At 40.8% G+C, this 15,149-nt stretch overlaps 1 protein-coding gene across 1 annotated transcript in view; it reads left to right on the plus strand.

The window, feature by feature from the left end:
• Positions 1 to 15,149, plus strand: part of LOC147747769 (uncharacterized) — an 802,967-nt gene that overhangs the window by 748,286 nt on the left and 39,532 nt on the right. Inside the window, exon 70 of the mRNA XM_086926120.1 lies at positions 14,305 to 14,371. Within this exon, the coding sequence (XP_086782246.1) occupies positions 14,305 to 14,371 (67 nt within the window). The remainder of the gene's footprint in view (positions 1 to 14,304; positions 14,372 to 15,149) is intronic.

The following is a 15,149-nucleotide window of genomic DNA, read 5'->3' on the forward strand; positions in this document are numbered from 1 at the left end:
TCCTTTTATTTCAAAGACTGTGGTTAAACACTTCCTAAAATCTTTGGATGATTTAATATGATTAAGGTTTGATATATATTGTGCTGAAGAATGATTAGAAACTACAGCACATGAAGGAACGATTGGAGGATCAAGGTGGGAAGTGTTACAATGTACACAAAGTGTACACAAAGTGGGAAAAGGCTTGATAACTTGAATGTATGTGCTTGGTCAGGTCAAAGTCTGTTTGTTACTAAAACAGGGTCTAACAGAAGGATATTTACAGGCACCCCAGCAAAACAGGCAATAGAACAAAATATATGCGAATGGTATTGCTGCAGCAATTAATTAAGGCAGTGTGGTAACCCATCTAAATAGTCCACGATCTGAAAACATTTCAATTGTTGTCTTGGGAATATTGCAGGCATAAACAGAAATTGGTTGCTATTACAGGAACCATGGGGAAGCAAAGTTGTTGTTCCAAAAGATTACTTGACATATACGATAGTTGCAAAAAATCTTTTTGGTCATGCAGTGGGTAGATTGATAATCTGTGGCAGTTAATAAGGATTTTACAATTTGGAGAAATCTTAATGAATGTACCGTATTTTCCGGCGTATAAGACGACCCGGCGTATAAGACGACCCCCTACTTTGCCAAAAAAGTTTTAGGTTTTGTGCTATACTCGCCGTATAAGACGACCCCCCACTTCCAGCGCAGCATAGCCATTCCGAGTATGTACCGGTATTTTGAACTTACCGTATTAGTCTAGTCCTCCTCCCTGTGGGTGAGCAGTAAGGCTTTATCAGTGGGCAGTGGGTACCTATAAGCGTTTATTTTACAAACTCAAAGACTGAACGCAAACAAATTGGTTGTAGAAACAATCTTGCTTTACTCGGAATATTTTTATTTAAAACCATATCAAAAACTGTCACTTCTGAATATACCGGTACGGTACGGCAAACATAAATAACGTAGTGCATGAAACAGTGCAAGTGCATTAAACGTTCCATAACTTCCCATAAATCCAAGCGATTTCTACAGGATTTATAACGTTCCCTTTAAAAGCCTTCAAAATCCTCCTCTTCGTCATCTGATCTCATTAGTAAGTCAATGAGATCTTGTGGTACATCTGTAAGGCAGTCATCGTATGGATCTTGTACCAATTCCGTATCAGATGATGTGGTCTCTTCTTCGGCATCCTCTTCACCTTCCCACAGATAGTCGTCCTCCATACCATCTAATGAATTTGATATGCCACACTTCTTGAAAGACTTTATTACAGTCTCTGCATCGATGTCGTTCCAGGCCTTTATAACAAAGGTGCACAAAACATCCAACTGTGGAGCACGCATGTTTCCTCCTTTTGTGAATGTTTTTTCACCGCTAACCATCCACTCATTCCACTGTTCTCGGATGCGATCTTTAAATGGCTTGTTTAGGCACACATCCAGTGGCTGCACCAACGATGTCAGTCCTCCAGGTATAACTGCAGCATCCGTTTTTAGTCTTGCCAGCCTTTGCTTGGTGCTGGGAGTTAAATGAGCCCTGAACATATCCCACACCAGTAGACTACGCCTTTGTAGAAGTCCACCTGGTCGCCTGCTCCATACGTTATCAAGCCATAGCTTTACCCCTTCTTCATCCATCCATCCTTTCTCATTCACATGCACAAAACAACCAACAGGAAACTTGAGTTTCGGCATTGTTTTTCTTTTAAAAATAACCATTGGTCTCAGTTTGCCACCATCAGCTGTGCATGCAAGTACCACAGTGAAACTGGACTTCTCATGTCCTGTTGTTTTTATTAAAATGGTCTTTTTGCCTTTTTGATGGACAGTTTTGTTGGCAATCATATCAAAATTCATCGGAGTTTCATCCATGTTTCCGATGCTACTTAGCGCATACACATGTTCATTGCGCAGCCTAATAAGGTAGCGATGGAAGCTATGCATTTTGGCATCAAGATCCGCAGGTAATTTCTGGGCAATTTTTGTCTTTTGCCGCAATACCAGATTATGCCTTCCCAAGAATCTGGTACACCAGGACACAGTGGCCTTAAATCTGTGGCTGAGATCGGGATTAGATTTGGCCCACTGAAGTGCAACCAATCGGATTTTATTTCGGGTCACGACATACCCGCTTTGCCGATGCTTGGCCACCATGTCTGCTACATGCTTTTCCAGTTCTGGCCAATGTGGGGTGCCTCTTCTTAGTGCACACTTGCCCCTTGGCATACTCCGCAATGCTTGCTCATTTGCTCTCCAGGCCCGAACCATCTTTTCTGTCACTCCATATTGTCTAGCAGCAGCACAGTTATTATGTTCCGTGGCAAAAGCCACAACTTTGAGTTTGTAGCTGGCTTCATATTTCCTTCTTCTTGCCACTGCTGGAGCCTTGCTGAGTTCTAGACTGCCAGCCATTTGCTCTGGATGCGCTGCTGGAGCCTTGCCGGGTTCTTCGCTGTCTGCCATTTGCACAGAATGTGCTGCTGGAGCCTTGCCGGGTTCTTGACTGTCAGCCATTTGCACTCGATGTACGGTACTGGTGCTGTACAGTATGAACAGGTGCAGAGACTGTCTTCAACACCACACGTACGGTACGGCAAAGACGCTATCTGGTCACGAGACTGCCTTTCCTCTTCGCAACAACCAGCCAATCACGGCAAGTGCTCTACTGCCTTCGGGAACATTCAGGAACATTGTACAGTCCCCTTTCTATGCCACGCCCATGCCAAGGGGAGAGGTGCGCGTGCCAAAACGTGCCAAACGTGTCAACACACAGGGTGCTGCCATCTTCGGCGCTGGCTGCCCATTACCATGTACCGTGTTTCGGACGTCCTGCTGCCTCGTCCTGCTGCCTCGTCTGCCTGGGGATGTGCAAGCGGTTGGAGGCGCGTGTACAGCGGCAGCGGCAGTCGAGGTAAGACTCATGGCGCCATTTGCTCGCTTGTGAAGCGGTTTGACACCTTCGAGTGAAGTCCTTGCTATGAAAAAAACGCTCGCTTTCGATACTTCATGGCGCGGGGCCTGGGTGTGGACGTTGCCAGGGTCGGTGGCTGTATTTTTTGACATAAGGTGTGTTGTTTCATGGTATTTCCTATTGTGAAGCGGTCTGACACCTTCGAGTGAAGTCCTCGCTATGACAAAAACACGCTCGCTTTCGATACTTGCACAATTCATGGCGCGGGGCCTGGGTGTGGACGTTGCCAGGGTCGGTGGCTGTATTTTTTGACATAAGGTGTGTTGTTTCTTGTTAGTTCCTATTGTGAAGCGGTCTGACACCTTCGAGTGAAGTCCTCGCTATGACAAAAACACGCTCGCTTTCGATACTTGCACAATTCATGGCGCGGGGCCTGGGTGTGGACGTTGCCGGGGTCGGTGGCTGTATTTTTGGACGTTGCCAGGGTCGGTGGCTGTATTTTTTAACATAAGGTGTGTTGTTTCTTGTTATTTCGTATTGTGAAGCGGTCTGACACCTTCGAGTGAAGTCCTCGCTATGAAAAAGCGCATGAAAAAATACCATAAAATTTTGTACCCGGCGTATAAGACGACCCCCGACTTTCCAGAAAATTTTAAGGGGTTAAAAGGTCGTCTTATACGCCGGAAAATACGGTAAGGATTATTTAACAATAGTGGTTAAAGAATAGGCCAAATGAGACAAAGAATGGTATGATGAACTATACTAAGATAGCATCATGAAAGCAGATTTTTATTAATGTTTCCCTGCTACCACATAAAGTGCATGGATAGAAACTAAAGAAGCTTGGAGGGCTAATAGAAAATATTTAAATACCCTACTGTTCGGTTATAATTATTGGAAAGTCATAATGCTAAAATCCTCTAGTCAATAACCTCCGACAAGCACCAGCAAAGCTATAAAAAATGGTTAAGTATTCCAAGCCAAGTATCCAGGGCCGGCAAACGTGATGGAGTGTGCAGTAAATTTAAATGTATATTAAACACTCATAATATGACTATTATCAACGGGAGAGTTCCTGGGGATCAACCAGCTATAGCTTGACAATGGGAGAACAATGGGATTTTTTCAGCTTTAAGGTTTGCAAGGGATTCTGGGTAGTAAAACGTTGGAGGACCCAAGCAAGCCATACCTCGCTCGACACCACGGGGTGTCTAGTTTTCAGAAATGTGTGGGTTTAATAAGTTTCCCTAGATGGCTGCCGATCCCGGGACCAAAAACGCAGAAGCCCCCTATATATCTGAAAAGGACCAGGATTTGCAAGGGGGGTCACATGAGGTTTTTTTTTTCCAGGTTTGGTGGCCATCCACTGGGGTACCATTATAAAGGGGAGTTATTCCCCTTTACAATGATACCTCTGCCGTCTTTCTACGTGCTCAGGGAGCTAAGATAGCCCCCTGAGCACATAGAAAGTGAAACTGAAATGAGCCTAATGGCTCATTTCAGTTTCGGTTTCTATTGAATGACAGCGCACCGTGTGCGGTGATTGTCATTTCCTTGGGGGAGAAAAAGAAATCCGCATGGCGTCGGACGGGGGGAGCCGTCTGACACACGTGAGCACTTATGTGTCAGATGGCTCCTGCGCGTCCGACGCATGCAAGGGGTTAAGGCAGTCATATGGGTGTCTACAATACCAGACACATGGAAAGGTAGCATAGGGTAACAACTTATAACAAGAAACTGGTGCAGGTTGTCTTTGTCACAGAAAGTGTACATGTCACCCCTTCGTAGGGTGGGTCCTTGCCCTTTGACTTATGCCTAAAGCAGCTCACCTGTGAGCCGTTTCCACCTGTGCCCCATCTTTAATTGAACACTGTGCCATATAGAATTGGCCAGCTGGAGCACAGGCGTTTTGACTCCAAAAAGTTAAGGCAGGGAGCTCTGAAAATACACGCTAGGATAGTTTTTTCACTAGAACAACCTTGGAGCTGTGAAGCTGGTTGGTGTTTGAGTCTCCGCTCAACAGTACAATAAATAATTTCTGTGCTCCTTGTTTCTTTTAACAACTGTTAAATAGTCCAAAAATAAAAGCTCTCCTGTGAAGTACTTTCTACTCCAATCCATAATGATCCTTACCGGTGTCGCCATACAATGTATAATACAGTCCAAAATAGGCCAGCACAATGAACGGTGACAAGAAGTAGCCATGAATGACACCTATATGGCCTTATAATAGGCAGGTGATAACTGAGACAAGTCATACATGCATCATGGTGGCAATTTTTTTGTGCAAGCCCAATGAGGCAGCCAATGGAATCTCAGAGCTGTGGCACATTTGAGACTGTCAAAAAAGAAGCAAGCAAAGGGCAGGACAGGAGATGTGACGTAATGGCCAGAACTAACAACCTTGGAGATAGGGAGCCACGTTTGTGTTCCGGCATCAGCACAACATCGTGTACCAGCACACATTTTGGACAAACAAAAACATGACATGCAGACGACAAGCATGTTTCAAATGCGTTCAGGGACAGATTAGGTTTAAATAATTGAACAATAAAAGTGTTGGAGAAACAATAAAATGAGGCCGTGCGTGCTGCCACGAAAAGAATACTTCAAATGCATCGGCAAAATTAGGCAAATATTAGTTAAAAGGTGTCAGATCCCAACCATAACCAAATAAAAGACAGTTCAGCTGTTAAAGCGAATGAGAATAAGTAATAAGGTCCACGGGATATTGTTAAGAGAAGCACACCTATATAAAAGGAAATCCAACGCTACATCCAAAAGAAACCTAGTTAAAGTAAAGTGACAAGCACATGAACGAATAAGAAGTTGGGGCGGGATGTAATCCCCGTTTAATACATATTGAATATAAAATATACATCACAAGCACAGCACAAGCACTGTGCAGGCGAAACCTAAAAAGGGCCTTTGTGAGGAGCAGTGTAATTATCAAATGATAACTCTGTTAGATGTTGCTAGCAAAATTAATGGCAAGCACCTGGCACATTTTTGGGAAGAATGGGTGGAATAGGGAAAGACGCTTCCGAAATTCCAAATAGGGTTTAGGAAAGGTTATACTACTATTAATGGGTGCTTTTTATCAAATCTACTTTCAGAAAAATATGTTTTAATGCATAACCAATTGCCGTATGTTATGTATATTGATCTTTCAATGGTGTTTGATACCATAAATAGGACACAACTATGGAAGAAATTAATGAATGGGGTATCGTATCAGAGTTATTGAAATTAATAATTAGTCTGCGTAAAGGCTCTTGGACAGGGGCTAACTGGGAAATAATGGCTAGTTTTCAAGGAAAATAGATACACCAAATGGACTAAGACACAGGGATGCATATTGGCAACTATGTTGTTCTTCATATATTTTGTTGATGCCCCAAAATATTTTGGAATGATCAGGCCATTCCCACCAAAATTGGGCAAGGAACATGTTTTACGCAGATGATACTGTCTTAATTGATCTCACCCCAGTCGGTTTACATAGACAATTGAATGAATTTGCTAGCTATTGTGTTTCCAATGAATTGAAAATAGATGAAATAAAAATAAATGCAATGATGTTTATGAAAAGAATGAGAAGGATAAGGTCAAGATGGCGGTTAGAGGGACAAGAGGTGGAAACTATGAATGGATATACGTATTTGGGAATGACTTTTAGAATTAACCTTCAGTTTAAAAGACATTTTGAGTCCCAGAAACAAAGAGGCACATCAAAGGCTGAGGCTCAGAAGCAACTATACTTGAAACTTGTACGAACTTAGCAAGACTTGCCTCCCGGAGAACCATCACTAAACCAGAAACTCTAATATCCAGGATGTTGCTTTTTGCAGACAAGGAAGTTACCAAAACATTTTTGTTTACCTTTAACCCTTAACTTCCTTCAATAATTATGGTGGAACTTTCAATCAAAGCTATACCTTTTTTTAAATATCACATTGCGCTGCCAATTGAAGAGGAAACATCTGGATGTGCATCTTATGTATTTTATGGAATGCCACAATTATATAATGACGTGAAAAAAGTATTAAGGAAACTTATGATTTAGAACATTTTGGTTAGCACATGTATGAGGTATTGAAAATATGGTACCAAATACAATGAAGTAAGAGTATAAACTAACGATTTATTGAGTTAGATTAAAGAAATGAGTAAAGTGTGTTTAATATTGTGATTAAAACATTTTTAAAGTTTGTTAAAGTGAACAGTGCACACTGCATTCAAGTCTATAGGCTTGTTATATGGTGCTTGTTAATTAACGTGAGTCAACAGCACACGTAGCAGCGTAGCACCACTGAATTATTTTGCATATAATCTTTTTCTTAAAAAAAAATATAAACAGAAAATAGGAGTGAAACTCTCACCCGGCTATCATACAGTTCATGAAGCCAGCACCCTTAGGGGTCTCACCCAAACATGCTAATGTCTGAAGAGGGGTGACCGAAAGACCCCTTGAGTAGGAACATTTGTTGCATATTGTGTGCCGTTTAGAGTGTGTGTCTTTTGTGATAGAAAGAGATCGTGACTGGCAGCTAAAGCTGTTTGAAAGCAGATCTAAAAAACACGCTACCCATTTCCCTATCAACCACCCCCCTCTTCCTCCAGTCTAGCCCACTCCATGTAAAGTTGTGTGCCCCCGTCAGGTGTGCAAGTAAAGGCAAAAAAAGCAAAGCCTTCCATTGTTCATCCGCTTAAACCTACTTACTCCCTGTGCCTACATTCTGGTAGCCAATGACTATTGTCCTGACCTATGGATCACACTAACTGCCGAGACATCCCAGACGATTCTGTCGGTACCCATCTCCTCAAAGACCCACATTAAGTTGATTGCACTTGTAAGAATATGTTTGAAGACAGCAGAGAACATTGAGGATGGCCCCATCTCTACATTCGGGGCCAATAGGACTACAGCCTCTAGCCAGATCCTGTATAAATGTGCCTCTTCATGTGTTTACAGTACACTATACCACCCCATAGGAGCAATATCCTCAAAAGGCTGAGTGTGGTACATGTACATGGACGAAGAGGCATAAGTGGAGTCAGGTGTTTGGTTTAATAGTGAATATCTGCCATATAAAAAGGAGATGAGTGGTTGAGGATGTTTCCACTGTGTAGTGAAGAAGTGAGATCCTGGTGATTTGATTTTGCTTTGATTTGATTTTAAATTTATACAGCTCAACAACTGCCCACAGCATCAAGGCAGGTGGGTGTGCCCCACCATGTTACAAGGTGGTGATGGGTAAGTGGGTGTGTCCCACCAGGTGAAATGGAAAGAAAATATATTTAAGAGATATTTAGACAAAGCCAGCATAGTGGAGAATTTAAGAAAGATCCATGTCTTAGTTTTCACTTATGAGCAGAACTGTGGACCACTAATAAGGAGTCAGGAAGAAAACAGGGAAAGACTGGGCCTAATTCACAAAGGTAAACTTACACGTTTGTGTAAGTTTACACTTTTTTAGTGTTCACAAAACTGCATTTCATAGTAAGTTTACGAGTGTGGAGACTCTGCAGTCAGTGAAGAAAACTCCACACATAAAAAGATAGGGTTGTCCTATGGAGTAGTGTTTGTATTCCTGAAGTATTAATACAGACTTAAACTACCTAGATATTTGGTAGTGATAACAGTCTGTCTTTCCAGAGCCATGACTGCATGTTTTCTCCACTAATGCAACATAGGCAGTTTGACCCCATTCTTTTGAGGCACTTTATAGAGCCCTGTTGGACGCACATCTATTCAAACCTAGCGTGTCAAGACCACCGTCATGAAGCTATGCAAAGAACATGCACTTTGCTGATGACTGGTATGATGATAAGCATCCTACTCTGGGGAATACTTTTGATTAAGCTCCCTCAGGTTTCCCTGCAAGCTGAGTAAGTGGTGGGACTGGAGACAAGCTGGAAAGGAGCTCCTTTGCTGTAGCTCCTCATGTGCAATGGCTGAAGGGGGTGGAACCATTGACACATTCTGTATACACTCCCTATGGGGTCTGATCTAGAAAGTGAATGATGTTCTGAGAAAGGAATGGCTAAAAAGTTCTGATGAACACAAATACCCTCCCTACGTAGTATCATGTAAGGTATATTTATTTCATAAGTTCTCACAGACAGTTTACGCTGTGATATCAGACTAACCAGGCTAATCACCTAAAACAATAGGATTCTAGTACAACCACATGCACTGATCTGCAACTATTTAAGAAGCATTAGGAAATGTCATCTTTTTTATAAGTCTCTGTCGTCAATAAGTGTTACGTCACTATATTGCAGTCAAGATATCATATCGACTTGCAAAACTACTGTATCATTCACCAATGTATCATGCAGGTAAGTGGATGAAGCAATAAGAAGATAAAATATATACTTACCTGAATGTGATAGTTGATAGAATGAATTGCATTTGTTTGCAGGTCTGTATTTTGACCGTGATATATTGACATCCCACCCACCCTGCCGATATTTTCAGCATTGGCCGGACTGCCATGATTACCAACATGGACAGGCACTGACATGATCAGCAAATTCCATGATTTCTTTAATATTTACAGATAAGTGAAGATAACAACTGGACATGGACAGGTTGAGGGTCATTGCAACATTTTAATGGCGGGCAGGGTTTCTTGGTTTGGGAAGCCAACTAAATCTATCACAGGGGACTGTGTGGTCACTAACCTTGAAATCCCCAGTCATGGCAAAAAATCTATTACCTAATAACCCCTCAGAATCGACACAAATATTTGCTCTTCCCCTCGGATTCTTTTATAAACCGTCAATGCATCACCAAGGTACAATCAGATCAGAAATAGGGCTCAAGATTTCACCATTAGTGGAGCTGGGTTTCATTCACATCTACAACAGAGAGAAAATACCACCCCTTTATTACCCACGTCAAATCAATTTAAGGCACTGATGTTCAGAGAGGCTTGTGAATGACTAAGTACAAGGGAGGAATCCTATAATGTAATGGGGCATCTCGGGAAAGCTTGACTGATGAAGTTCCCCCTCCAAAGGACAAGCATACCTTTACAGCTATTACATGGAACATTGCAGGACTGTGGGGCGAAATTCTTGGATAAGGATTGGTTAAAGTACAGTCACATTTTTGATTTAATATGCCTGCAAGAGACCTGGGCAGTGGGTCCTGTTAGCACAGATGGATACAAGTCATATTACACTGATCCAGTGCCAATCAGGGATCGATAATCAATAATATCACAACAAAACACGGGCCCATACACTTTTACCCCACATAATCAACTGAATGACACTGTATTTAGTTTCAACATTAAATGAACACTAATGAAATCAGTGGTTCATTATACAGACTCGTATCTAACACTCTAAATACCTAACTGAGCCTGCACATCAAACTTCTTTCCTCTGGTCGACGGACCTAAAGTTGAGAAGTTGATGGTAATAATAAAACTATTTATCTATCTATCTATCTATCTATCTCACTAAATAAAAAAACACAAAATTAATGTAAGATTTATAGTTTTTATCTCCAAATAATGTACAAATATGAGTTCAAACATGTATAGAATTACAAGGCAAATAATGCATTAATCACACAGAGAGAGAGAACATATCAATGCAAACAATGTCAAATTCATATCAAAATGAATAAATGCACATAAAGGAGTTGATAGGCGAAGAGACAAAATACATTTGCAAGATATTATGAAAAGTATGGATCATTTAGCTAATACTAACCTAAGGAAATAGAGAAATACCACCCCCTGTCCACAGGAATAGAAGGGGTTCCCTGAGACAGATTCAGAGAACAAAGATAATCAGGAAACTGGTTATAAGTCAGGAACAGGAAACAGGTAGGCCGCAGCAAACCGACGGACTGTGACAATCTCCCTCTAAGCTTCTTCCCAACTGCGCCTCTGCGACCTTAACCACACCTCATAGGGCACCCCAGTTATACCCTAAAGCCTACATGCCCACCCCACAGTAGTTGAAACATTTACGAAAACTCAGTCTCTCATTGGCTGATTCGGGGAGTGTTCTATCACACCACCATAGTCATGATCATCTTTGCTTAACGCTCTCTGTCTTTCATATTTTATATTACATTAGCCATGTCCGATGACTTCACATTTCCTTTGGTAAATAACATGTTGCAAATCACTACACATTCATTGTTCATTGCTGTCGTTTTCTACAGAAGAAGTTTGTATATTTCCTCCCGTTCGCATGACCATCTTTTCATTACTTGGCAGAAAAAACAAAGACTTTATGAACGTTATGAATGTTACCCTCCGCCACTTCTCTCTACTCTCTGTCAGAGCTCGATTTTCAGCATAATATCTCATATTTGTCCATTTAACTCTTTAGGATTCATGCAGAAATATAGGCCCATACTTTTCTCTTCAATGAATAAAAACACAGACATTATTAGTTTCACAAAATGTACTTCTCACTGTTTATCTCTCACCATTTGCACTAACCCAATGTTTTGTTTCCTAGCAAGAGCATTAATGTGCAAAGACAGCATTATTTTTATTAATTTTTTGAAGCAGAACAAAAATTATGCCTTGTCTTTCATGCATTAGTCTTAGCATTAGTGCATGCATGTGCAAAGCATTTCCTAATGTGTTTGTGTTGGTGCACACTATTTTCACAGCACACTATTAGTAAATATTACTAGGCAGTTAATTCAAGCAGGTTTTATTTTCTCAAAGAGACCTGGGCAGTGGGTCCTTTTAGCATAGATGGACACAGGTCATATTATACCACCGAAATTGCCTTATCTGCTGGAAGGGAGAAGGGCAGGATTGTGACATTTTTAAAGAATAACCAGAGATTTGAAGTTTTATCATCTTATAATGAATGTCAATATTTTAATATGTTAAACCCTAAAGGTCCAGAAGGTAACACTATATTGCAGATGAACTTTTATAATAATCTATTTGGGGTTCAAATGCACAAAGTTGTTGCCACAGTGGAGGAAAATAAGAACAGGATATATGGTTTATGTAGGGAAGATCCGACAGTGCTGTGGATATGTGATTTTTAAGCACACCCCTGCCCCCTCGCACTAACTCCAAACTGTGGCTTTACAGATGAGGATGGATGATGTAATATTCACTTCACCCATAACCACTATGGGAATGCCCTAAATAAACTTATTTTTATAAGGTTTGGAGGTTATGAACCCCTGATCGGAATCCACTGGCCTCCCGGTAGAAACCTTGTGTTCCTCCCTATACAGCTCCTTATTAGTCTCAGCTAGATTAGGAGGAACGCTTAACAACAGGAAAGCTGTATTTCTGTATTTCAGCGATCATGCAGCCGTAACCTGGTTTATGAACTGGTCGGGTATACATGGCCCTAATTTCTCACATATAAAACCCACTATAACAAGAAAGAATGGGATCACTCGTAAGTGGAAAGGTATTGATAAGACTGTTCTCATTTCCTAGGTAGTTACAAGCAGAAAGAATGAAATCGCAATATGCTTAGATCCAAATCAGGATCTACAGTCTACAATTGAGGCCTGCCAAGCCATCCTGATCCTGGCACAATATGGCTTCAGAAAAGGTAGAGTCTCCTTATAGCTAAGTACACCCATGCTAGGAAGGGTAAATTATTTATGGCCTTCATGGATCTTAGCGCAGCCTTTGAATGCGTCTCCCATCCCATCTATGGAGGATCATGAGGGAAAGGGTGGTAGACCAGGAAATAATTACCTTTATAAGACAGTTGTACTCGAAAGCTGAAGCATGTGTAAGGTACTGTCTACAGGGAGAGTGCACCAGATGGTTTCCAGTTACCAGAGGAGTTTGCCAATGATGCATCCTTGCACCCTTTCTGTTTTCGTTATATACAAATGGGGTGGAGTCTAAACTGCTAGAATCAGCTGTAGATGTTCCCAGAATAAACAAGATGTCCATCCCGATTTTATTATATGCAGATGATGGAGTTTTAATTGCCCGAATAGGTAGGGCGCTCCAAAAATTGTTAAATACGTATGTAGATTTTATGAAAAGTCTGGATATTTATATAAATGAATCTAAATCATTTGTTTTAATTACAGGTCAAAAGTTTAAAAATCCCCCGTCCTTTTTTATTTCTGATTGCAAAGTGGTCCAGGCAGAGTTGTTCGTACCTACGGGGTAACCTTTGAATATAAGGCATCCTGGATAAGTATGGTAGAGAATCGTAGGACCGTGCTTGAAAAGACAATAAATGTCATTCGTTCATTTTCAAAAAAGTTGGGAACAAGAAACCCAGATTTTTTAAGGAAGATTTATGGGGCCAAATCCAGTGCAGTAGCTGCATAGGGTGCGGGAGTGAGGGCCAACGGCCGACGGGAGCACGGAAGGGATTAATGTAAAGGGGACACAAACAATAGAGGATTGTTTTTGGAAATCAATGATGAGCCTGCCTATTACATGTTCCAACTTCAAATTACAACAAGAGTTAAGTATCCCCAATATAACTGATTCGATAAACGTAGCACCCATTCTCCTATGGCACTCAACATGGCGCAGAGATATTGTGTCCCTTACAAAGCAGATAATATGGGATTGTTTATCTCTAGAACATAAAGATGATATTTAATGGCTAAAGTATGTGAAAAATACTCTACATACCCTAGATCTAGGTAGCCTTTTTGAATTCCCAGGAAAATGTGCAACTAAGGTGAAAAAGTTTTTTAACTCATTTTTTAACCGTTGCTAATAATGTGAGAATAAATGTAAACTGTAGTAAACCGACTGTTAAGGAATACATTGAAGGTTGAGGGGAAACCATCCTATTTGGAGTTCCTAACAATCCCTCGACATAGACTTATTCACCTAAGGTTTTGCCTTAATTACATCTCCTGCATGTTGGGCCATCCCACTGGTATTTACTCTACTAATACCCTCCCTTGCTGTCCATGTGATGATCTCTCACGCCAAACGGATTTGCACATTTTCTTCTTCTGTAAATTTTATTGTAATGATCGGGAAAGGTTTTTAACTCCCCTTGTGCGTAAGCATAATTTTAGACAATGTTGCCTGGCCCTATTCTTTCTTTGAATGCTGCCTGACCCTTTAAACTGTTACAGTGTTGCTTCCTTTTTGTGTATGTCTATAAAAACCAGGAAATCACTTACTTATCGATATGAATGAACTGCTCTCTTTTGAAGTTTTTATCTGTAATGTATATTTGAACTTTTATGATAAAATTTATATTAAACGAATAAAGTAATTCTGGCTGGCTGACAATAGATTGTTTTTTTTTAGTATTTATATGCAGAAAAGACAACCCAGAGCCTTACTTATATGCTAGGTGGCAAGATAAAACATTGTCGGACAAGCAGACACATCTACTTATTCTGGTGATAAATGCATGAATAGCAGTGACATGGTTATTTCTCTTTCGTTCTAGGGTTCTGTGCCCTGCAGGATGTCTGGCTCAGGATGTCAAAGTATGGGGAACTGGTATCTACACTGCTGTAAGACCGTTGTGCTGTCAGATATGTTTTCTATACACGTCTTCCTCGATGATGTATTTTGTGGAAGTAAAGGAAGTATTGAAACACTCATGAGTGTGACAGCTAATCAGGAATCTTTCTCCCAATGGAGCTGTCATATCTAAAATACCATCTATTTTGTTTCTTTCGCTCTTTATTTCTATTTTTTTTTTAAAGAAATCAAAGGTTTTCAGTGCAGTCCTCACAGGTTTTGGCCAAATCCAAAGAACATTACGATGAAGTGACAGTCCACATCCATTCTTACAACCTAGCCTTCCCTGAATCACTCATTGACTGCATCTTTACCTTTGACCCTGTACGGCACTACACAGCCTTTTCCCTAGGTTCATGTTAGACAAATACAACATACATTTTTTTAAATTATATGACAGCTCATCAAAGCCTAAACCTAAGGCTTAACCTTGGATTATGTGATGGGTTACTGCTATAAAAAAAACGTGATTTCAAAGAGCTCAATCTATAAAACAATCAAATGGCCAAAGGTATTGCCAAAACTTTATTCAATAGTCACCACCACGGAGGAAAATAATCGTAAATGTCCAAACATAGATAAAGTAGTAGTTACCATTCAATAGGTTTTTAGGTCTAAGGTCCGAGAATTTAGGAATCAATTAAAGCCTGCAATAGTAGAAGAAAGCTTCATAAGAGATTGTAAGCAAAGAAAAATCTGCAGGGCCATGGCAATCTAACAAGGATGGACCATAATACATAGTTACCGTCACCCAGAGACTTCAGAATG

Source organism: Lissotriton vulgaris, chromosome 1_1 (assembly GCF_964263255.1).
Source record: "Lissotriton vulgaris chromosome 1_1, aLisVul1.2, whole genome shotgun sequence".
In the NCBI taxonomy this organism is placed as follows: Eukaryota; Metazoa; Chordata; class Amphibia; order Caudata; family Salamandridae; genus Lissotriton; species Lissotriton vulgaris.